Here is a 25,345-nt window from a genome sequence, read left to right as displayed (position 1 = left end):
GGTACTCTCATTTTGACTCAAGAAAATCACCATTTTATAGTTCACATCGGGGGAAATAAATACAGTAAATGGACAAAAGTACAAAGATTAACAAAATGTTTAGGGGTATGCGTACCCCTGCGCCCGCCCCGCCCCCCTGAAAAAAGCACTGTATGAATGTCTGAATGCTCTCTTATGTGGAAAAACTTCTATATGTGCTATTTCACACTACACACAGGGAGCTCTTTGTATTGGAAGCGTGTTTGAAAAATGTATGATCTTCCACTGCGATTTTGAAGCGGTGTTTATAGGAGCAGGCCACATGGAATTGGCACTACCGGTACTACAGGTGCTGCAGAATACCCATTCCACATTTGTAAGAGCTCAGTCATTTAGTGTGGCAGCGGCTACACTTTGGAACTCCCTGCCCATTGACATCGAGCAGGCGACTTGATTTTACTCATTTTGGTGCCTGCTAAAAACCTTCTTGTTTAGACGAGCCTACTCCGGTGCTTAGAAAGTTGAGACAGTTTTAATTTGTTTTAGTATTCTGTATGTTCTAAAGTCTGGTTGCCTTTTCCCCCCTTGATTTTCTTGTTTTACCTTTAATGCTTGGGGGATTTTTGTTTTTGTTTAAAGACATGTTTGATAAAGATAAACATAAAGGGGGGGGGTTCCTGCAAGTGCTGGAAGGAGGCCTAGTCTAAAACTGATCGATTTCCAGTTTAATTTTGCCCCCTTGCTTTTTACCAGACGCGCTGATTCTCACAGTTCAAGGAAGGGAGCATGTAGTCCCAGTAATAAGATTTTTATTAAAGTTTTTCTTACTACAGTAAGATAACAGTGTGTGTGTGTGTGTGTGTGTGAAGTAGAGCCTTAGCTTTTGCTGGGGTGGCAAGCCTGTCACTTCAGACCGTATGTGTGGGATCAGGTGATCAGATTTTTGTTCTTACAAGACGTTGCATGCATTTTTGGGGCTGGTGGGGGGATTTCATTGTATGGACGATTGTTAAATCATGGGAACCCTCACCTGCAGCCTGAAAATGTACAGCTGCTACCCAGGTTAGCTACCACAGCAAGAACTAGGCCAGAGAAACGGGTAGCAATGTGAGAATAAGAAACCCCACCGCATTGGACTTCTCTGAGAGGCCTCCTGGTGGTACTGTTAAGAACAGGGGTGGCCTTAAAATGTTCCAACACCCGTCTGCTCTCAAGATGGCTCAGCGGCCAGGGAGGATGGCAACTGTAGACCAGCAACACCTGCGTGGATGCTCTCAGTTTCTCCATCTCTGGTCTAGAAACTCGGGAAGGTGTTTGGTTAATTGCAAAGCAGAGATTATTGGGAGATTGAACAGGTAAGGATATATATTTGGAGCGAGATGGAAGGGTGAAGCCTAACAGGGAGGAAGTGTTAAGCCAGCCCTGAGCAGCACATTCAAATAAATAAAAATAAAACATGCAGTTGAATGGCAGAAGAATTGAAAAATCCAGAGCCAAGGTCCCATTTCCCCTTGCCAGCTTTGTTGGTGCAGATTTTCCCCCCAATCGTACTATTCAGGATACTTAAAGTTCTTAGGCACCCACCCACCCAAATTGTTTGGTCCAGATTTCCTCTGCTGATTCTGTAAAAAGGATATAAGGCAGGGATGGGGAGCCTGTGGCCTTCCAGGTGTTGTTGGACTCCAACTCCCATCAGCCCCAGTCAGCATGGCCAACGATCAGGGATGATGGGAGTTGGAGTCCAGAAAATATCTGGGTGGCCACACATGTCCCCATGCATGGCGTAAGCCTGGGAGGTTCACACATTCGTCTCTCGCCTTGCTACCCCTAAATGTCACAGAAATGGGACATTTTTGAAGCCCAACTCCTATTGGAAGTGATCCTGAGCTGCGAAACAATAGTTCTGATGGCAAGCCGAGGCTGGGGTTGCCCTGGCAAGAGGGCATGGGAAGCAATCTTGCATGATGTTCCCTCGAAGTGACTGAGAACTGGGCACACTTGTTCTCTTCAACTCCCATTTGGTCTCAATACTTTTATTTGTTTTGAAATAATTTAGTCCGCAAAAATACAGTTCCAAGAGCGACTCGGCACTAGAGTGTTGGATCATGCCCCGGGCAGGTTGGGTGCAGGATCCTCCTCATCTCATCTCATTTCTAGGGGCCCCTCTCCTCTTCTCCTTTCTGGTGGGGTCAGTTTAATCTTTAACTGCCCAGCCAGCGGCTGCGCAGACTTTAGCCTCAGCCTGGCTCTGGATTGCTGCGGCAGCACAGTAAGAGAGTTGTGGGTTTGTTAGCGGCCCCTGACCCAGTCACCCCTGAAGTGGCTTTTAGTCTTGCGTTTCCAAGCCACAATGGTGGGTGGGTTTGCACATGCGCAGCAGGAGAGATAACACATTCTCAGCTCTGCCTTGCACAGATTTGCTGCTGTTGGGAGTACACACTCCCTCCTCTTCCTCCCTCACATGGGGCTCACATGATCACTGAGCAATATTGCTATATTTAGCCTGGACCTGTCCCAGGCTGCTTCTGCAGACTCAGAAATGTGAGCTGAGGCCTCCATCCCACCCCAGTCCTGCATGTCATAGTTCTTTCAGTGCTGCATAGGTTGCAAAAAAACCACCCTCCTGCCCACACCCTTTCCCGAAAGGTAGGTGCATTCAGCTTCCTCAGAGGGCTGAGTTGCAGCGGGTGTGCCGAGCCTGATACGCTGGCTGCTCCCATCCCTTCCGTGCAGAGTTGGAGCCTCTAGGAGAGAAGCTTGTGTGTTCAGGACCCCAGTCTGACTCCTGTGCCTTGAGACCTGGAGTAGCAGGAAGCAGTAGATCAATGCACAGTTTCTCCTCTTGCAAGCCTGCGGTGATTGGAGAAGGTGAGCTTGATGGTCCTCTCCCCTGCTGCCCATCTCCCACAGCCACTGGCAGGCACTCCACCAGGACGCAGGCTCTGGCAGCTTCCCTTTCCAGGATCGCTGCCTTCTTGGGCAGCCTCGTGCCACGGCCGGCTTGCTGCGTGCTTCTGCGGTTGCTTGCTTCGGGGGTGACTGTCAGCTTGTGAAAGTGCCGCACTGCACTCCCCACCCATAAAGTTTATTAGGCCAGATGACTCAGCACAGGCAGAGGGCTGCTTCCATGTGCTCAGAACAGGCTAGACCAGTCAGTGCAGCAGCTCCTCTCTATGATCTAGCACTTGCAGGCAATGCACAGGCTGTGCGGTTGGAGCTTAGGTACACCTGTGGAACTTGGGGCATTCGGAGTGGAAACACCTTGACTATGGAGAGAGAGTCCCACAGTAGGTCTGGAAAGACACTTTCTCTGTAGCTCGTGGTCATTTTTGCTTTTAATTTCTCCCACCCTTTAGAAATGCCTTCTTTTGGGCCTCCACTGGTCCAGGCTGCCTTAGCTCTGACAATATGCATCACACGTCAAGGGTTTCTTGCCCCCCCCATCTTGTTCCTTCTGATACCTGATTCGCTTTGGCCTGGTTGTTGGAAGGACTGAGCCACAGTTGCCTTGCGGTGTGGGGAACCAGATGTTGTAGAACTACTGCTCATCTTAGCAGTCATGGCCAGTTGTCAGAAATGATGGGAGTTGTAGTTGAAGAACATCTGGGGGGGAGGGCAAAGGTCCCCCACACTAGGGCTGGGCGATAACTGTTTTTCAGCTTCGTGATATATCACCAGCTAAACATTGTGATACACTGATATATCACAATGTATGAAATAAGGATGGAGCTATGTAGAGGCATTGGCTAGCTTCACAATTTTTACCACATTGTGGTTTTTGCATACCACACATGCCCCATACACACACATACATCATGATTCACAGTATATTGCCAGGTCAAAAATAATGAAACTAATATCATGGTATGGGCTTGAAAACGGCTTTGGACACTATATCGCTATATCACTCAGCCCTCCCCCATGTTATGCTCCATTGCTTCGGTTCTGTTTGAGGAAACCACGGCAATTAAACTGCTTTTGAAGCTTATCTTTCTTTGTAGCACAGTTGTAAATCGGAACATTTTGTTCTGTTATTATTAATCAAGTTGGTAACCCCTTGGGTGTGCAGGACAGCCAGGAAGTAAACACTAGCAGTGTTGGGTAGCTATGCCATCTGGAATCTAGGTTCCTCCTAACCCAGATTGCCTGGATTGCACACAGCTGTAAGGGAGCTCAATGCCTAAGGAAGTGTGGGAAACATGACTAGAATCCCTGTTCCTGTTTCCTTTCTCCCCTTCTCTTCTCCTTGGCTCTGTCTTACCACAGTCATTAAAGGCTGTCCTCCCATCATTTTGCCTAAGCTCTGGTCAAGGCATAGTCCAGTTTCTCCCCTGCCAAAGGCACTCTGTCCATCATTACACCTTAGCATCACATTTATCTTGGGGATTTCTGTCTTCTCAGCCCCAGAGGTCAACTAGGCGAAACTTTTCCTTTTGGGGGGAGGGAGATGTTTGGGACAGCAACCTTGGAAATCCCTTGCTAGTTCCTCTCAAGGCTTTGCTGCAAATGTCCATTGGGATTGGGTGGTGGCCCACAGTTGAAATATCTCATTCTGCCAGGAAGTTGTCTGTTTGGCAGATTTTGGGCGGCCAGAAAGAAAGCACATCTTCGTATGGTGCTTAATAACTTAGGATTTTTTTGCCACAAGCTGTAGGAGGTGAATCTGTCTGAAGTTGGCTATATGGTGCACCCTTTAGTAGTTCTGCTAATGTTTTGCTCCAGTTTTTCATGTTTTCTACGTGTTGATGTTTTAAAATGTGTCTTGGTGAGTTTTTAATATGATGCAAACAGCAACTTTTCTCCTTTTGAGTTTGCTCTAGCGCAGGAATGGTGAACCCAATGCCTCCCAGATGTTCAGAGCCAGCAGGGCCAGTGGTCAGGGATGATGGGAATTGTAGTTCAACAGCACCAGCAGAGGCCACAGGTTCCACATCCCTGCTGTAGAACTTGTAATTCTCAGCACGATTGGTTCTCCACTCATTTCTAGAACTCCTTGCCCTCCCCTAGACTCTCTTAAGTTTTTTCTCCCAGAGTCTTAGATTCAAAATAGTCTGCCCAATGGAGAGACTAGGTGGGTGCCATGCATGCTGGGCAGAAGATAAGGCCACAAAGCTTGGGAAGGTGGGTGGGGGAGGAGATGCCTAGAGCCAGCCCCTGCTTCTGTACAGTCTTCCCAACTCTCTTGTTTGCTGCTCACAGAGAGAGTTGGTTTGGAAGGGAGTTTGAAGAAGAGCTGAGGAGGTGGCCCAGGGAATTCTGAGGACATGCAGTTCTAGACCACAGCCTTGCTTTCATTCCTCCTTCCTCCATGAAACCAGGCAAACGAGGCAGCAGATTTAGCTAGTTACAGCTGAAGCTCTTCAGCATGCCTTAATTTAGGATGGGGCAGCCTCAAAGCAAGGGGTTGCCCCAGGTGGGGAAGTGGGGTGGCTTAGGGACGCTCAAGATCATAGAGAAAGAATGCTGAGGTGTCGCTTGCTGAACAAGTTGGTCAGGTTTTTACATTCCTGACCAGGTCTAGAGGCGAACATGCCACCATTGAGCCTCCTGCCTCTTTCGGGAGTTCCTCCTGGGATATTCATTCTCTCTCTTCTTGTTCGTACGTGTGTGGAGGGGGAGCTGAGCAGTGACTTGCCCCAGTGCTAGTCGGGGGATTATTTCCCCCACTGAAGAAGGTGTTTGGCAACATCACCTGATGGCTCTGCCCTACAGTTCACTCCTTTAAGCTTGTGAGATGAGCTCAGGAACTACACCTGCAGGTGTATGATTTGCCCCTTGGAATTCTGGGACAGCAGTTCCTTAACTTTCCTCCTTTTCTCCCCTCTCCAGCTGGTGCATATTACCCTGCCCAGAGTGTGCAGCAGTTCCCTCCTGCCCAGGTCATCATGAATCAGCAGCCACCGATCCCGCCAAAGCGAGAACGCAAGACGGTAAGATGGGGGGTGGGGGGTGTCGGCGGCCGCTGGGCATGAGTTTAAAGTTTATGTTGTACAGAGACTGCGTTTTGTTGGGTTGTTGATGCCTCTCATATCCCTCCCACCCTCTAATTCTACCTAGTCTTGGGTATGAGGCTGGTGAAAGAGAATCCCAGGCATTATGGTTCTCCTGGAACCTAGGAATTTGATGCTGGCATCTAAAGTGCAAATTATAGACTTAGCCCATGTCTGTGTGTTTATGTTCCAAGGGAAGTGGCTCAAAGTAAAGGTGAGCACAAGTATATGTGCCAAGCACTGGGATCTTGCATAGGTTTATTTAGAAGTAAGCTTCATTAAGGTCAATGAGACTTGGGCTCAAGTTGGGGCTCAGGGGCCTTGTGGCCTTCAGCTTCAAGTTAAGAGTGTCGAGCAGCTTCTGCAAAATTGATATGTTGCCCCAGAGTTAAACAGAAAACGCACACAGCCTGTAGTATGACTGAGTAGGACTGGGCGATATCTGGTTTTCAACACTGTGATATATTACTAGCTAAACATCATGATATACTGACATATCACAATGTCTGAAATAAGGATGGAGCTATGTAGAGGCATTGGCTGGCTTCGTGGTTTTCCCCGCATTGTGATTTTTGCATGGTACATGCACACATATATATCGTGATTCCCAATATATTCCCAAGTGAAGAATTCTGAAACTGATATCATGATATGGACTCCAAACCGGTTTGGGACAATACAGTGGTGCCTTGCTTAACGAATGCCCTGCTTAACGAAATTTCCGCTTAACGAAAGGTTTTTTCTAGCAGAGGTTGCCTCGCTAGATGAATGCGTTTTACGAAAAATTCGTCTAGCGAATCGCGGTTCCCCATAGGAATGCATTGAAATTCAATTAATGCGTTCCTATGGGCAAAAAAATTTCAAAAAAATTCAGTGCATTCCTATGGGATTCGCTAGACGAATTTTTCGTTATAAGAAAAGACCTGTGGAACGAATTAAATTCGTCTAGCAAGGCACCACTGTATATCAATATATTGCCCAGCCTGATTACTGAGATTATGATGGCCAGTTGGATCTTCTAAAAGGAGAATGCTGGAGTTTGGGTGCCAGAAAACTGTAGCTCAGTAGAATAGCATGTGATTACAGCATACTGGCACATCCAGCTGAAAAGATTTCAGCTAGCAGGTTTTGACCTGAGATTTGGAGAGCCACTGCCAATCAGGATAGGTGATGCCTATTTAGATGGCTCAGTAAACTGACTGGGTGGCAGCATTTGATATGAGCCTGTCAGGAAGCAATTCCTTCTCCCAAGAAAATCCTCCTCCTAGAAGGGTGCAGTAGTTGGCCTTGGCTGTTTAAGTGGTAAGGACATCTACTTAGAGCCATTTTATGCTTTCCTCTATTCTCTAGGCTTAGCCCTGGCACTGGCAATAGGTTTCCTGTCTCAGTCAGGGGACAAATTTAATTCCTGGTTGACTTTCTCTTGGTAACTGTCTTCCTTCCTAGGTGGAGTCATGGCTGGCATTTTGAAATCTACAGTGGTGCCTCGCTAGATGAATGCCCTGTAAGACGAATTTTTTGCTTAACGAAGAGATTTTTCGAGCGGAGGTTGCCTCGCAAGACAAATTCGTTTTGTGAAAAATTCGTCTAGCGAATCGCGGTTTCGCATAGGAATGCATTGAAATTCAATTAATGCGTTCCTATGGGCAATTTCCCCCCCAATGCATTCCTATGGGATTTGCTAGATGAATTTTTCGTTATACGAATTGACCCATGGAACGAATTAAATTCTTCTAGCAAGGCACCACTGTATTATGTTTTAGAGATCTATCTAACCTTCCACACACCCCCAATGCTGGGTTTTTGTGCAGTTATCTGAAGTTGCCTTCATGCAGAGAGCTCGCTTTGCCTGTCCCCTGCCGCTGAATTCCTTGCAAAACTCACGGCGCTATAGGAAAGACACAGCTACACTCCCAGTTGGGTGGAAAAGACCTTCAGAATCTCTGTGTAGCCCAATGGAATAGTGTAGCTGCTCACCTTGCCTCAATAGATTTTGTGTGTGTGGATTTGGCAGGGCAGGGGAGCAGGGCCCACCTCTGTGTGCTCTTGTGTAATTTCCGGCCGAGGGGCATGTGGCAATATGGGTCAGAGTTCAGCAGGGAGCAGGAGTCCGGAATGCAGCTCGGCACAACGTTGAGAAATGGCAGCGGAGAGCAGGCTGGAGCTGTGGACAGGCTGAGGCTACAGCTAGGTGTGGCTGCACGCACCCTGGACTGGTTATCCTCCATTACTTGTGTGGTATGCTTCCACATGGTCTATTTCAAGCCTGTGCCAGTTAAAATCTCTGGGGAAGAATCAGGTGAGATGAGCAAATGCATTGATTTCCTTTCTCCAAAGGAAGATCCTGGCTTAATAGTAGATTTTGCAAGTGTCTCCCCCCCTTCTGCCTGTGCTTCTGGATACCTTCTTTATGCCAAGCCAAGGTGATTGGGACGAGGGGCGGGGCCTTCTCTGTAGTGACGCCCTCAGCACAGAACTCAGCCCCTAGACTAACCTCACAGGTAAATCCTTTTTTTTTCTCTGTTTAGGAGGACGTCAAAGGGGAGTTTCTTCTGACAGGTGTTAGGGGACATGGTGTGACGGTTTCTCTTTTTCTTTTTCCTTTTAATCGAAAACTTTGAGCTTACCGTAGTCCTGCCCATCTAATGCTATTGCTTTAAGTAGTTTGGTGGCAATATGATGATGCACTTTCATCACGTTTTTGAAGTTTGATTTATTTCAAGCTGCCTCTCTGGAGCCATAATAGCAGGGTAACAAATTGCAGCAGCTCTAAATAAAAAGATTCATTACTGACTGGGGCTGTCAGCCATGCAGAGCCACATCCATGCTACTAGTACACCCACCTGGTGCCCTCTAGATGTTTTGTACTACAATTCCCATCAGCTCCAAACAGCATGGCTGTGTGATGCTGAGGCTGATGGGAATTGCAGTCCCAAAGTATCTAGAGGGCACCAGGTAGGTGAAGGCAGCACTAGCATTAATACTTGCTATTGTATTACGTTTTATATGTGTTGGAAGCCTCCCTGAATGACTGGGGCAACCCAGCCAGATGGGCGGGTTATAAATAATAATAAAATATTATTATAGCAGCATATGGATGGGATTGGAGCTTGCTTATTCTTGGTGGACACCTTTCCTTCCTTCTCCACCGCACATTGCACAGAACATAACTGGTAGACCTAGAGGCACGGACCGTGTGGATGTAACTACGTGCGGCTCGTCCTGTTTCAGGAGATGCATTCCATGTTCCTGGGGGGAGAGAAAGATGTCCTGTCGGAGGTGCACAGGCCATAGACCCACCTGGGCTTTTCCTCCTGTAAAATTTTTGGGGAAGTGTTGTGCAGTGTGCGGGGATCTTCTGAAAGTCTTTCACCCACCACCCCCGTATTTTGCTAGTCATTGTAACAGTCTTGTGAATCCTAGTCAGGCAGGGTGTCCAACAAGCACCTGAGCTGTTTATAGCTACTAAGGAGGGGTTGTTAGAGTAGAGAGTTATGCTAGCCACTTCAAATAGTAGCATTTGCGTGCAACGAGTTACGCCCGTGTAGGTGACTGGTTGTCACGGCCTGTGTGCCTTGTGTTGAGTGAGTCGGCTTTTCTTCCATCGGCTGATGATGGTTGTGTTTATGGAGATGTGAATGCGAACTTCATTTCTGAGGCTGTGTGATGTAGGCACAAAGCCTCTTTTTTTGGGTTTTGGCAGCCGTTTTGCATACATCAGTGAAGGTGGTAAAAGAGTGGATCCCTCTCTCCCCATGTCATCCCTGCCTTCCAGTGTATACATATGTGTAGAGTCAAAGACCATCTTAGTTGGCTGCTGAGAAGCATTTACAAGCAGTGTTTCGTATAGATCTTCTCCAGAACATGGATGTGGGAGCCTGAGACCTTCAAGAAGCAGCTTGGCCACAATTTGTACCATTCCAGATGTTTGGGAGGGTCATGGGTTCCCCACTTTCACACTAAAACAGGGGTTCACAAACATTCCACCCTCATTGCTCAGTTGAGAGGGTCATACTGAGACACCATACCCTCCAACTTTTCTCTGATGAAAATTGGGACATCCCAAGAAAAATCAGGACATTCTGGGATCAAATCAGAAACTCGCATGGCTTCTGTAAATCTGGAAATGTCCCTGGAAAATAGGGACACTAGGAGGGTCTGTGAGACCCACCAGTCAGGTAATGGTGGTACAAGAGCAGAGCCAGTAACATAATGGAGGCAGACGTTTGCATAACCAGCTGGCAATTGGAAACGTAATTTTCTACTGATAATCTTCTTTTCTGATAGATCCTGCCATTCCCACCCCAACAGTTGTGGGGCAGCATACGAATGCCACTTAACAAATAACAAGAAAAATAAAATAAAAATTGAGTAAGCAAATTTGATTGGTGTGAGCTTGGTAGCATCCATGTGCCTGGAATAGGTCACTGTGATTCTATTGCAATGTTTCTCAAACTTGGGTCCCCAGCTGTTGTTGGACTACAGCTCCCACAATCCCTAAGCACTGGTCCTGCTAGCTAGGAATTATGGGAGTTGTAGAAACACTGCTCAAATTCAAGCCGTCCAACTTTGTGGCCATTGCTACCTCCTGCAGCAGTGAATTCCGAAGGTTAACTATGCACTGCGGGGAAAAGTACTTTATTTCGTCTCGTCACAAATCTTATGAAATTCAGATTCATTGGGTGCCCCCTAGTTCTAGGATTTTATACCCTTACCGTACGCAGCTTTTCTCTAATCCAAAAAAAAACAAAACAACAAAATCCCACACAAACCCAAATGTTGTAAGCTTTCCTTGTAGGGGCATGTACTTGGTTGCCCTTTCCCAAACCTTTCCCAGCTCAACTTTTTGAAGCAAGGTGATGAGAACTGTACACAGTATTCCAAGTGTGGCTGTGCTGTAGGTTGGTATAACAGCATTATAATACCAGCAGATTTATTTTCCTTTCCTGTGTTTATGATCCCTGTCAATGCATTTTTCACAAGTTGCCACGCACTGGGTCAACTAACCACCACAACCCAAGTGTCTTTTTGTTGGTCAGTTGTTGCCAGTTCAGACGCTGCGTATATATGTGAAATTTATATATTTTGCCCCAAAATATCTCCTGTCGCCTCCCACCTCACCTCAGCCGACCCCTTATAAATGGTGTGTGCATTATTGTTAGGGTCCCGTTATGGACAGAGTCTGGGTTGCAGCCATCTAAGGAGCAGGAGAAAAACTGGCCCATTTAATCTTTCGTCAGCTGCTCTGCGAGCATCGAAAGGGTGTCTGAAGTGCCGTAGAGTCATCTGGAGTGCCATGCCCTGGTGTGAATTTGCCACATTGATGCTGCAGCCAAGAGCGTGCGCTCATTCAGAATCCAACTTGATTGTGTGCGTTTTTTAAATTACTGTTTTATGTGTTAACTTCCTGGAGCTCTCTTTTGTTGCAAGTTGGGAAAATATCGCCATGGCACACAGAATACAGGGGAAACAGGATCCTGTGTTGTCCAGGGCGAATGGACAGTCTGTCCTTAGTAGGCCAGAGTCCCTCCCCTGTACTTCCCGGATGTTCTGTTCTACCAGAGGGAGATAATTCAATGCACGTAACCGCTTGCTTTGTGGGGAACTGTGCATTACTCTTGTGGCATTATCATTTGCAAGGCATCGTCAATGCTGCTGTCGAACTCTACAAAGTGAATTAAACAAGCTGGTCCCTGCCCTAAGAAGACCGCAATTTAATTTTCAGAAGTGGAGCAGAAACAAGCAGGAAAGGTGAAGGCAGTGTTAGAAACTTGGGTGTATAAGCTAATTGCTGAATGACACTGTAAACCTGGGTTATGGAATGTCTAGGTGCCACCCCCCCCACCGATGGAATTTTTTATTCTTCATTTCATTTATATAATGCTTTGTATTTCAAAGGGGGATAAAGCTCAAAGCGGTTTCAGCTCACTAAAGCATCAAATAAAACCAGAATAATACAAATTGAAGTTTCAGGGATAATATTTCAGATCCTTCTCCAAGGGACATTTCGCTTTCCCCATATTTATTCACCTACTTAATTGGATATAGCTGCCCCATGGCGGAAAAACTCTAGGAAGCCAGTGTGGTGTCTTCCTAGGACCCGTGAGAAATCAAATCCCCACTCAGGAAGCTCAGTAGTTGACTTGGGGCCAGTCACAGCCTTCTATCCTACCTCACAGGGCCATTGTAGGGATTAACTGAGGAAGGAGGAGAACCATGTACTCCTTGGAGGAAAAGGTGGGATATAAAGGCAATGAATAAACTCTTCTGCTTGCCTGCTTAAGAAAGCTGGAGGGGCCAGCCAGATGGATGATGTCACAGTCACCAATCTGGCATCCAGAGATCTCCATGTGGTTGCGATTGGACCTCTGCCAGTTGCAAAATGCGCCTGGCTAATGTCTAACACTGGGTAAAGGTTTACAAGGAATAAATGCCAGCTGCTGTAGGTACATCAAGGCAGGCTTCGTTTTGGTTGGAGATGAGACCTCACAGGAGGGGAAGGTTTTGGAAATTGAGGGAGATTTGGGGTGGGGAGAGAGCGATGGTACTACCAAAATGTCCCCATTTTGGCCTTAAGTTGCAATCTTTTGTACATGTAGTTGGAAATAACAGTTGGTGCACTCTGGCTCCCTCACAGAAAAGTTCTTTTTATTTTTCTGCATGGGAGCTATTTATTTCCCACCCCTCTTCCTTGAGCCTTAACAGACCTTTGGTTCATATGAAGTCTAAGTGACCGTCTTCCTACTGCATTGAACCATTAGTGTAGTCAACCCAACTCTGTTGTTTCCATTGCTGTCCTTGTCATCCATCTGTTTTGAGAGACAATGAAGTATGCCTTCGGGAGTGAAGTCAAGCCGTTGCATTAGAATCATAGAATCATAGAGTTGGAAGAGCCCACAAGGGCCATCCAGTCCAACCCCCTGCCAAGCAGGAAACACCATCAAAGCATTCTTGAGATATGCCTGTCAAGCCTCTGCTTAAAGACCTCCAAAGAAGGAGACTCCACCACACTTCTTGGTAGCAAATTCCACTGCCGAGCAGCTCTTACTGTCAGGAAGTTCTTCCTAATGTTTAGGTGGAATCTTCTTTCTTGTAGTTTGAATCCATTGCTCCGTGTCTGCTTCTCTGGAGCAGCAGAAAACAACCTTTTCCCCTCCTCTATATGACATCCTTTTATATACAGTATTTGAACATGGGCTCCTTCTTGGGCTCCTTGATCACTGCAGATGGTGACAGCAGTCACAAAATTAAAAGACGCCTGCTTCTTGGGAGAAAAGCAATGACAAACCTAGACAGCATCTTAAAAAGCAGAGACATCACCTTGCCGACAAAGGTCCGTATAGTTAAAGCTATGGTTTTCCCAGTAGTGATGTATGGAAGTGAGAGCTGGACCATAAAGAAGGCTGATCGCCGAAGAATTGATGCTTTTGAATTATGGTGCTGGAGGAGACTCTTGAGAGTCCCATGGACTGCAAGAAGATCAAACCTATCCATTCTTAAGGAAATCAGCCCTGAGTGCTCCCTGGAAGGACAGATCCTGAAGCTGAGGCTCCAATACTTTGGCCACCTCATGAGAAGAGAAGAATCCTTGGAAAAGACCCTGATGTTGGGAAAGATTGAGGGCACTAGGAGAAGGGGACGTCAGAGGACAAGATGGTTGGACAGTGTTCTCAAAGCTACGAACATGAGTTTGACCAAACTGCGGGAGGCAGTGCAAGACAGGAGTGCCTGGCGTGCTATGGTCCATGGGGTCACGAAGAGTCGGACACGACTAAACGACTAAACAACAACAACAACAACAACATTTGAACATGGCTATCATATCACCCCTTAACCTTCTCTTCTCCAGGCTTGGTAGCTGCTGACCTCACTGGGGTTCAGACTGTGGGCAGTGTGTCTGGAGGTCCTGGGCTGCCCAGGCGACAAGACCTCACTGATGTGGTCCAAAGGAAAGCAGAGCAATATGTTTGGCACCAGCTTGGTTGCAGGAAGGAGGCATACAAGGCACCATCCAACTGCCTTAGGGACTCCACTCTGGATTTGTGTAGGGTTTATTCCTTAGCTTTTTCTTCTAAAGATACCCTGCAAGGCAGCAGAGGTTTAAGATCAGTTTTACTTCTCCTAGAGGGGCTACCTTCCCAGGTGGATGAGTTTACTTTATCTGGTCTACTTTATCTGGTAGTGGCTGCTCAGCCTTGCTTTCTGAGGTGTAAAGGGCAGAACTTGTGAGGCTTGTGCATGTAGAACAGAGGTGGTTAAGCTCTGGGCCGCCAGGTGTTGGAATCTCAACTCCCATTAGCCCCCATCACCACGGCCAGTAGTTTGGGATGTTAGGAGCTGGAGTCAAACAACATCTGGAGGACTGAAGGTTGTCCCCTCCCCCCCGCCGCCCCGATTTGAAGCATTTTCTCTAGCTGTGGATTATGGCACATTTTGAACAGCTTCAACACAGACTGAGCCTATGGGCTTGTGGTGGTGCTGTGAATATACTCACAGCCACAACAGGGAAGTATATGGATGCAACCCAAGAGTATTACGTAGCTACTGCATCTAAGGGCAGAGCTAGCCAATGAGTGTGCACCTTTCTCAGAGCATTGTGACATGACTCAGGTCACGTCAGAATGCATGGACTGTCCTATTGGGAAAGGGGTGTGTAGGGTGGGGGGGTGCTGTCCCATTGGGGAGAGGGCAGAGGGGGAAGGGCCCATGTCTTGTTCTCTCCCAGTGCTTCATTTAGCTGCTCTGGGTTGCCTCTGCCTTGGCTGCAAGCTCAGGCCGCTCTGGAAGAGGGGCTGGTGCCCAAGCCTTGCCCTTGGTCTCTCAGCTACTGTGTCCAGAGCTGCCAAACAGAGCTTGCTTATGACCTCATCGGCTGCTGCTAAGGACCTGTCTTCCCTTTGCCCCCTCCAGCAGCCACCCACCCTGGGCGCTCAGGGCCAGGAGGAGGAGCCGGCTTCCTCCTGGCCTCAGCCCTGTGGTCGGGAGGTCGGAAGGGATATGCACCAATCCTTGAACGGCCTGGCAGCCTGCTTTAGCGAAGTTGCCCCCCTGACATGGGTGGTCTGAGGTCCTTGCCACGCACGAGTTTTTGGAGGGTGACTTTAGGCCTCCGCCTAGACCTCTGGAAGCTGGACTGATCCTTTCCTGTCTCTCTGCCTTTGAGGTTCCCTGCACCTGTGAGGTTTTGGATGGGCCAGGGATCTATAAGGTGTGGAGCTGGCTACAAACTCTGAGATTAGACAAATCTGTGGAGGTTTACATCCGAGTGTCATTTAACAATGCTTAATGGATGCTCAGCGGCAACGTATCTCTGAGTACCAGGGCTGGAGTCAAAGAAACAGAGAAATGAAAGCTAGGAGCTAAATGGCACCTTAAACCTAAGTTATGGGCACAACAACGGAATGTCTAGACACACTTTTTTATAACAAGAATACAAAGCTGAAAATGAATGAACTGCAGCTAAAATACTATGTTCATTTTTCACATGGTCTAGTCCTTCCACTGCCTACCCACCCCTAATATTCATAAGAGGGTCTCCTCTCCAGTCTTCAGAGAGTAGCTGGAAGTGGGGAGGCAGAAAAAGCTCCTCCGTTCCTTCCACTCTGCATTTTTAATCTGAAATCTTCGGCCCAGAGCTTAGAAACTGCTTGCGCTAATGAAATGCTCCTAGAGTAATGGGAGTTTCGAACACTGTCACCAGCTGCTTAGGAGCTTTCGCTGGCCAGTCTTGGAAGCAGAATTCGATGGACCTCAGTCTGATCTTGCAAGGCAGGAGGCTCCTGCCTTCATGTCCTGCATGTGAGCTGGCTGGCTCTGTTGGAATAGGAAATTGAACGAGGTAGACGAGTTTTTTTGGATCCAGCACAGGACAGTTATTGTAAAATGAATTGTAAATGTCCTTCTGGGGTTATCGGAAACAGGCATGGTTCAGCAGTCATTAGTGTCTAAGGAAAGTGATAGTGGAATGCCCTCTCTCCAGCAGCAAAACATATACAATCTTTATACTTACAGTGCTAACAGCAAGTGCCTCTTTTCTTCCTGTCTGGCAGATCCGAATACGAGATCCAAATCAAGGCGGCAAGGATATCACAGAGGAAATAATGTCTGGCGCTAGAACTTCCTCTACCCCCACTCCTCCACAGGTAATGTTGATCTGCTTATTTAGCTTTATTCTCTTCATCTGCCCTTGTACCTCTGGGAAGGCATGCTCTCCCTTTCTGAGCTTTTAAGAAGCAACAAATCTGGGGCCAGTTCACGCGGCCAATTTCCTCTGCAGGTGAGCAGTTCTGGCCTCCTCCTCAGAGTGAAATTTGTGCAGGAAGAGGATATGAACACGTCCACACACAGCTTTTGCGATTCCTGTGATTGTGGTGGCTGGGGGAATTGCTGCAAGCACAGAAAGCAGCTACAGGCCATTCCCAGTACATGCTGGCCCATGCCAGTATTTCCACACACAAACGAAATTTATATGCCACTTGATTGTAAGGAGAACTCCAAGCATACTACCAAACGATCTAAAGCTAATTTTTGAATCTCATACATAACCAGTCTCTCATGAATGCAGGCACAGTGCCTTGGAAAACTTTTCTGGAGGAGGGAATGGGAATCATTTTGTCTTCTGGAATTGCAGAAATAAATTCCACAAGCTATATTTGCAGAGGTGTTGGGTCTTGCGTTAGAAGTTCTCTCTGGGTTGCATTACATGAAGAAAACAATATGATAAAGTGGGCACAAGACATTGGGCGACCCATTATGCTGGTAGACTGGGAACAACTATGGAGGGTTAACATGAATTTTACGGCAAGTTATACCATCAGAGAAAATATGTTTAAAGTCCAGCATCGGTGGTATTTGACCCCTTATAGACTATCAAAAATATATAAAAACGCATCAAGCACCTGCTGGAGGTGTGGGGCAAGCAAGGGTGACCTTTTCCATATGTGGTGGACTTGCCAAAAAATCAAAACATTCTGGAACCAAATCTATGAGGAAATCAAGAAAATGTTAGGAACAACCTTTGTTAAGAAGCCAGAGGCGTTCATTCTAAGCATTGTTGGAAACGAGATTCCAACTGCAATGAAAGAACTATTCCTATACGCAACCGCAGCAGCTAGGCTACTGATAGCGAAAAGCTGGAAGGAGACTGAAGCCCCCACTTTGATGGATTGGCAGAGTAAATTACAGGAACTGGCAGAAATGGCCCTATTAACTAATTACCTGAAAGGCAAATTGTAAAAAAACTTCTCAGAAAATTGGATAAAATATAAACTTTACGTTCAAAAATATACTAAATTATTATTTGGTAATAATTGATTAAACAAAAAGAAGGGGGGAAAGTAAAATAAAATTTATTTACATGGTTTTTGATGCATGAAGAAAAATGAACGTATTAGATATGTGTAATAGAGAAATATACTGGGTTTAGTACGTTCGCATAAGTTTAAAAATACATTAGAAAATGGCAGGAAGGAGTCAACATTTTTAGTTTTAAGGATTTCTATCGGACTCTCTCACTCTCTTCTTGTTTTGAAGTTGTTATATATAAATGCTATATATACTGTACAATATAACAGGAGGGAGGGAGGGAAGATGGTAAGGAAATGGTTGGAAAGAAAGACGGGAGGGGGGAAGGGGGAAGGTTTTTTTTTTATTCGCATAGATTCGCATAGATATAGGCAATGGTCATGATTTATAAGATCTGATGTATTTGTGTTATACTGTTGCCATATATGCTTTTGCTCTATGTCATGTTTTAAATTGATTAATAAACTTGTTTTTTAAAATTTTAAAAAAAGAAAGGAAAATGTGACATATCTGAACTCAGTTTTTTAAGTCTCCTTTCCTTAGAAGAAACCAAGGTCATGACACAGTGATGATGGCACAAGCCATTTATTTGCATCTCTATATATGTCAGTCTTTCATCTATTTGATGAAATGTTGAAATCTATGTATCAGTTTTGAGCTGATATTTGAGAAAGATATAATTGGGAAGGGGGAAGGGAAACTTTAATAATTCAACCCCTCGGTTTTGCGGGAAAGGCTTTGAAGCTGACGCTTTACACTGGAACCGAAACCTAAGCTAAAATATAGTCAGTTGAAGCAGACTTGGGCAGGGAATCCTATAATAAAATTGTTCCACTTTTTGTCGCCCCTCCCCTCTCTTACAGGCTGGAAGTGGTCCAGAACCACAAGCCAACGGAGAGACAGCACATGTAGCAGTTATTGTCCGGCCAGGTATGAAATCCAATTCAGGGTTTGGTTTGGCTAAATCAGACAAAGGGAATGCTGAGGTTTCTCTTTCTCTGTGTGTGTCTCTATCCCACTAATGTGAGGTGGACAGAATGAGTGGTCATTTGGGGGGGGGGTTCAGTTTGCTTTCAGCCCTGAGGTTCAGCCTCATTTAGCGTGGCTCCCAGCACCACCAGCTCAATCAGAATGCCTTCCTGTTTCATTTCCTTCTGATTTTCCGCCTTTTAAATATGCTTTTCTCCGTTTGTGTGTGACATTATAATAAGGCGAAGGGGAACTATTTCATCTATTAGTTTTACTTGTTTATTTTATTTTTTACTCTTTTTCCTGATTTGGATGGCTTGGAGGGTAGGTAAAGTTTGTCTGAGAGCAAAATTGGTCACCTGCCATTTATGCCTTGCCTTATCTATATAGCACACTAAAGTCAGAAAGCAATTATTTTCACTTGCTTTTCCAGAACAGTAGCTGTATTGGTCTCAAAAAATATATATCTTCCTGCATAATTGTTTTGAGAGTAACCCCATCAAACCCAGCAGAGTTTATGTCTGAGCTGACCTGTAATGAAATTTTGAAGCGGGGCAGATTTGTCAGCAGCATTGAGCTACATTTATTACACAGCATAGCCTGATGCATGAAAAGTGCTTCCTTAACATATTTCCTACAGGTGGCTAAATTCAGCTTTTTCTATGGGTATATAATTTTGATGCCATGCTGGACTGATGCCAAATGGCATTCAGTTTTCAGACCAGCATCTGAGAAAAGCGGAGCTTAAAATGTACATCTTTGAATCTTGGCAGACGGCCTCAGAAACGATAACTGTGCAGTTGGCCCGACAGCTGGTTCTTTGAGAACCTTCCTGGCTGCCAATTTTGTTCTGCTCTGTGATGGAATTATTTAAGGTTTTGAAAAATCTAAGCATCATCCGTTTGTTTGGCCGGCCAGAGGGGCCTGCCTTAAGCCAAGCAAATGCTCTTGCGTGGTCCCATTGCACCATTAGCAAATTAAATCTTTAGCTCTGTGTGCAAGAGTCTGTGTTTTGCTGTTGCCCTCCTGGTGTTCTTGGGCTGCAGTTCCTAATAATCTCTGACTGGGGGCCGTGCTGGCTAGGATTGATGACAGCTTGAGTCCCAAAAGCAACGCAAGGGTCACTTCATCCCTGTCCTTTGCCACACCGCTTTCGGCAATTACAGAACTCAAAAGTGGATTCACATCAGATGTGAATCTGCATAGGTACTGATTTCATTGCAAAAATGAACACAGTGGCACCTCTACTTACAAATAACTCTACTTACGAATGTTTCTACTTACGACGGAGCTCAGTCCGCCATCCTGGATGCGGTTTAGATAGGATTTTTTTCTACTTACGAATTTTTAGATAGGGTTGCTTCGACTTACGAATTTTTTCTCCCAATGCATTCCTATGGGATTCGACTTACAATTTTTTTCGACTTATGAATGTGCGTTCGGAACACATTAAATTCATAAGTAGAGGTACCACTGTAAATCAGTCACTGAGCAAGTTCAGTATTGAAGTCAGTACAGTGGTACCTCTGGTTATGAACTTAATTCGTTCCCGAGGTCCATTCTTAACCTGAGGTACGACTTTATCTAATGGGGCCTCCCGCTGCCACCATGCCGCTGCCTCATGATTTCTGTTCTCATCCTGAGGTAAAGTTCTTAACCCAAGGTACTACTTCTGGGTTAGCGGAGTCTGTAACCCAAAGTGTTTGTAACCCAAGGTACCATTGTACAGTCGTACCTCGGCTCCCAAACGTCTTGGGAGTTGAACGTTCCGGCTCCCAAATGATCGAAAACGGGAAGTGAGTGTTCCGGTTTCCAAACGTTCTTTTGGAGGCCGAATGTCCGGCGGGGCTTCCATGGCTTCCGATTGACCGTAGGAGTTTCCTGCAGCCAATCAGAAGCCACACTTTGTAAGTCGAATGTTTTGGAAGTCGAACGGACTTCCGGAATGGATTCTGTTCGACTACTGAGGTACAAGTGTACTCTGTTCCAAAGAGTCCTTTACACACTTGAGCCCGTCACTGAATTACTTCATTCAGAATCTTGCCTTACTTAGCAGAAAACCTTTCTGGTTTGGAATTGTGCAGGCTGTTCCTTCGGATGAAGATACCCATGATTAAATTAAAATTAAAATGAATAACAACAGCAACAGTAACAATAATATTCAGAGACTTAAGCTCACTGTCCACCTTTTAGCAGCACTGAAAGCTTTAATTGTGCTTAATCAGTAGGCCAAGCAATTAATCATTGTGGGTTGATTGATCTTTGAGGCTGGAATTTCATGATAAAGTTCTTTGTGTGTTGGAGCTGAAGCAGCAGCCAATGTGGTGGCCAACAGATGTTCGACTACAACTCCCATCCCGCCCAGCCAGGCATGGTCAGTGTTCAGGAATGATGGGATTTGCAGTCCAGCAGTTACACATTGGCTAAACCTGGGATAGAGGGTTATCGTACCGTGTTTCCCCTTTTTTAAGGCGTAGCCATAAAGTAAGCCATGGCAGCATTTTGTAGCAGTTGCTAAATTTAAGACACACCCCGAAAATAAGACATACCTCCATACTGTGTACAGCGGGACCCAGCCAGCCAGCGGGGCCTGGAACCGGCTGCTGCAGCGGCGAGCCACCTGCCGGAACAGGCGGCTGCAAAGTGGAGCGCTCCGCCAGGCGGAGCGCCCGGCCAGCGGCCTGACCTCTTCCTCGCCCGGCTGAGGAGGCCTGCTGCCCCGCTGCCGGAACAGGCGGCTGCAGAGCGGAGTGCCCAGCCGGAGTGGCGAGGCAGAGCGGCGGCCGGAGGCTCGCTGGCCCTTCCGCACCGCCGGAACGTTGTGGGCTGTGTGGCCCGAGGTAGAGCGGCGGCCGGAGGCTCGCTGGCCCTTCCGTGCTGCCGGAACGTTGTGGGCTGCATGGCCCGAGGCAGAGCGGCGGCGGGAGGCCTGCTGGCCCTGCCAGGGTGCTGGACGGCGCCGGGAGCGCTGCTGGCCCCTTTCGCTGCGCCGGAGCATCGTGGGCTGCATGGCCGCTGCCGGAATTTTGTGGGCAGGGGAGCGGGAGGCAGGCGGGCTGGGCGATAGGCCCGTGGTTGCGCTCGGCGGGGCCAGTAGTGGGCTCCACGCTGGCCTGCGCCGGCCTGCGCCAGGGGCTCCGGCTCAGTCCACTGCCAGCGCACGGCACTTCGTTGTGGCCGAGATCTGGATCGTGGTTGGGTGGGTGCCCTCCCCTTCCATAGCGGCGCCGGAACGAGGCTGCCTCTGAGCATGCACAGAGAGACACCCCCTTCCCATCCCCCAGTCCAGTGCCGGGGAAAAGGCGTCTTGGAAAGCCGGAGTGGGTTTATAGCTCGGGATGGGGTGGTCTCTGAGCATGCACAAAGTGCCTCCCTCACCACTGCCTTTGCACTGGTTGCCTTTGGACATGCACGGTGAATGCTTCTTACATAAACATAATCTCTTAGGGAGGATGTATTTTGCAAGGCTGGCGTTCTGGTGGCTAGGAGTGAGGGTGATGGTGGTGGTCTCTGGGCAGGTACAGAGTGCCCTCCCTCCTGCAGCCTAGGCAGCGTGTTGCAAAACAGAGGGCACTTTTTCCCTTGTCTCTTTTTAAAAGAAGTTGCTCCCCAGGGTGGGTCCGTAATAAAAACCGTAATAAAAATCTAATTAAAAAATTAAGACATCCCCTGAAAATAAGACACCTTGTGTTTTTTTGAGGAAAAAAAGTTATAAGACGGTGTCTTAAAAAGGGGGAAACACGGTACATCAGCACTGGGGAAGTTGTGGCCTTTCATGTGTTGCTGGACTCCCAGCCACCGTCATCCCTGGCCATGCTGACTGGGGCTGAGGAGCATTGTAGTCCAAAAACATCTATAGGGTTGGAGAGTTCCCATCTCTCACTTACCACCTTCCATCAAGATCTCAAGAAATAGCTCACAGTTTTGCTAGGTAATGGCCTCAGATGCTAAGTATCCTTTGTTCTGGGCACTAGGAGGCAGGATCTTTAAACAGAATAGATGGGTTTAAGTACAGTGGTCCCTTGACTTACGAAGTACTCGACTTACGAAATTTCGAGTTACGAATAAAAAATGGCCGCACGCTTACTTTTTTTCGACATCCGAAAGGAAAACCGTTGCGGTTTAGATGGGGTTTTCTCGACTTACAAATTTTAGATGCAGTTTACTCGACTTACGAATTTTTCCCTTTCCAATGCATTCCTATGAGAAACTGCTGTTTTTGACTTACAAACATGCCTTCAGTTTTATATGTTTATCTTTGTATTGAGAAATGTTTTTGTTCTGACTATCGGTCGAATAAAGTATATTGAATTGAATTGACTTACAAACTTTTCGACCTACGAATGTGCATTTGGAACGGATTAAATTCGCAAGTCGAGGGACCACTGTATGAGCTTTGATTCTTAGGACCAGATACATCTTGCTGTTTTAGGAGGCCAGAGGTTGATTTTGTTTTTCTTTCTTTCTTGATTTCCCTATTTCAAACCAAGTCATCAGTAGAACTCCACCCCCCCTGCCCCAAAATCCGTTCCTAAATAGGCAGCTGTTGTGCAATCCAATTATTTTGCCATTTTCAGTGTGCTTCCTTCCAGTTGTAAATTGTGACTAAGACCTTTATTAATTATGCACATTTATTACCTGTAAAATGTCCCAGAGCAGGTTGCATAACAAATGCAGTATATAGATCAGTGATTCTCAAACTTGGGTCTCCAGCTATTGTTGGACTATAGTGTTTGTAGTTGTGTTTGCGGAGCATAACTTCGAAGGAGTACCAGATCTCAGATGAACCCACCACAGGAAAGATGCATCCTGGTTGCTCAGGGGAGGAAGTGGGGGGGGGAACTACATGGGTTTTTAGGACTAGAAAATAAATGAAAATCAGGAAAAGTGCACTAAAGCGGAAGGGGAAACAGCCACGCTTTAGGGCATATGGGATTCTTATCCATACAACTCACTTAATGATCACAGCTGTGATTTTACTCATTGGCTAAAAACATTGAAAGGTGGAAACAGCCAGGTTGGCTTATTTCACACAGATCACCTAGACAGGTACCTACACAGTTGGGTTCATGGCTTTCTTACTTTCTAGGAGGTCTAGAGAAGTACTTTTTTGAAAAATGAAGGCTTAGCATCCAGGGCCCCCTGCCTGGGTGGACCAGTGAAGGCCTTTGTGGATGCCAAGTTGGAGACCCCTAGCCTGAATAGATTCATATATAGGAATTTGCTGGGGTAAGGCCCTGGTTCAGCCACAGTCCTATGGTGTGTGGAACGCTTCAAAAAAAGAAATCTTCCTTTCTTCAGAATTTGTTATTTGCCTCTTTGTTTAAAGAGCAACTTTACAAGTCCAGAAAAGTTGTTGTGAGCAGATCCCCCTGGGAAGATTTTTTTTCTCCTTATGTGTGACCAGCCACTTGGTTATTTACAGGCCCGTCTTGCGGTTTCTGTTGCCCTCCCATCTTCTGCAACCGGATGTTAGAAACATTCCTTTCCCCATTCACCTAAACACTAAATGCTGCTTTCTCTTCCTCTCTCTCGTTCCTGCATGCAGACGATCGTCCCAAGGCTGGCACAGTAGTAACTAAACCTGTTTCCTCGGAGGCGAGCAAATCGGCTTCCCCATCTCCCCCTCCGCCCCTCATAGCAGAGGCCGAGTCCGTGCTGCCAGTCGCCGTGGCGCTGGTGCGCCCAGGGAGCCCCATTGCAGTGGACACTACAGAGGAGCCGCCTGAGGTCCCCGCCGATATATTTGAACCCGTTAGCGCCACCACTACAGTGCCAGGGGGCCCCGTGCTCCCCCAGGAAGCCCCCGTCTTGGACACAGAGTCTCAGGAGGAGGCTGCTGCTAGCCCGATTTTGGAGCCTCCCCCCCAGCCAGTTCCTGCAGAAATGCCGGTGGCCGAAGAGACGGTGCCGGTGGAGACAGTGACTGTCCAGCAGGAGACCCCTCAGCCAGAGGAGCCGCTTCCTGTGGCTCCACCAGGGGCTCCCCCGACCCCGCCACCTTCCCTGGAGGAGGTATCTGAGGGGGCCGTGGAGTCTAACGGGGTGCTGGAGGAGGAGACGCTGGAGCCCGTGCCCGAGGCTGCCACGTGCCAGCCAGATTCCGCCGTGGAGTCCCCCATCGCTCAGCCGGAGGAGCTGGCAGCGATGTCCCATGGGCTGGACGCCCCAGGGAAGCAGGCAGCCGACGAGCCTGAGGATCAGCCCGAGTCGGACATGAGCCCCATCTCCGAGCCCGAGGAGGTGAAAGCCGAGGAGCCCCTGGCCCCACTGGCCACACCTCCTGCCGAAGAGGAGGAAGAGGAGCCAGAGGAAGAGGAGGAGGAGGAAGAAGAGGAATGTGAGGAGCCGACCGAGACCACAGAGCAGAGCGCCCAGCCAGCAGCTGCGCCTTTGGAGGTTGCAGAGGTGGCCTCACAAGGTGAGTGTGGCATTTCAGAGGGAGCCCTGTGGGTTTGTAAGCAAATCTCCATCTGTGAGATAGGGAGGTGAGTGGTGTGCATCAAACCTTGACTGCTTGTTTGTAGCTCTTCAGTGCAGCTTTCTTCCTTTAGGAATCAGCTTTGGTTTTTCCCAGAGAGAGAGAAGGCCGTATTTAGTACCCAGCTCCCTGTAGCTCTTTCTCTCCAGAAATTCCTTTTGAGTCAGTCAATCTGTGGCCTTAGGTAGTAAAAACAAATGTCTGGTTGGCGGATTATGGATTTTTGTCTACATTTAGATGACGGTGAAATGGGAAGAGAAAACCCTAGGCTCCCGATAACTAGGTGTGAGCTTGCTCTATGTTCCCTGTTGAACCTTGTGTCCTTTGGAAAAGACCCACGTTCCTTTCAGGAGCCTTCAAAGGGCACCAGCAGTCAGTTCCAGAACGCCATTCTCTGGTTAGGTTCATTGCATTGGTGGGAAAACAGCAAAGGCTTCTGGGTTGTAGTTTCAGTACATTTAAAGGACCTGGAGTCTCCTGAAGCATTTTCTCCTCAGCTTCTTTGGGGTCTTCTACTTTTGATGATGCCTTGGTTTGTCCCAGCTGTATTATTCTAGGATTTTTTCCTACCAACAGCATAGTATGTCTGCATGTGGCAAAGAAGCCAGGACACTTACCTGGC

The 25,345-nt window shown here is 47.2% G+C and overlaps 1 protein-coding gene across 8 annotated transcripts in view; it reads left to right on the top strand.

Moving 5' to 3' along the window:
- EIF4G1 (eukaryotic translation initiation factor 4 gamma 1) overlaps positions 1 to 25,345 on the top strand; it is an 83,668-nt gene that overhangs the window by 33,359 nt on the left and 24,964 nt on the right. For 7 of the 8 annotated variants that reach the window (XM_088669236.1, XM_088669235.1, XM_088669233.1 and 4 more), the window contains 4 exons: positions 5,809 to 5,909; positions 16,019 to 16,111; positions 18,137 to 18,203; positions 23,791 to 24,663. In XM_088669236.1, coding sequence (XP_088525362.1) covers positions 5,809 to 5,909; positions 16,019 to 16,111; positions 18,137 to 18,203; positions 23,791 to 24,663 — 1,134 coding nt within the window. Of the gene's footprint in view, positions 1 to 5,808; positions 5,910 to 8,057; positions 8,269 to 16,018; positions 16,112 to 18,136; positions 18,204 to 23,790; positions 24,664 to 25,345 lie in introns of those variants that run through there. The other variant, XM_035133991.3, reaches the window with a different exon arrangement.

The sequence above is a fragment of the Zootoca vivipara genome, chromosome 5, assembly GCF_965207765.1.
Source record: "Zootoca vivipara chromosome 5, rZooViv2.hap1.1, whole genome shotgun sequence".
In the NCBI taxonomy this organism is placed as follows: domain Eukaryota; kingdom Metazoa; phylum Chordata; class Lepidosauria; order Squamata; family Lacertidae; genus Zootoca; species Zootoca vivipara.
Note: the sequence above shows the minus strand (reverse complement) of the source record. Positions and strands in the feature narration are given on the sequence as shown.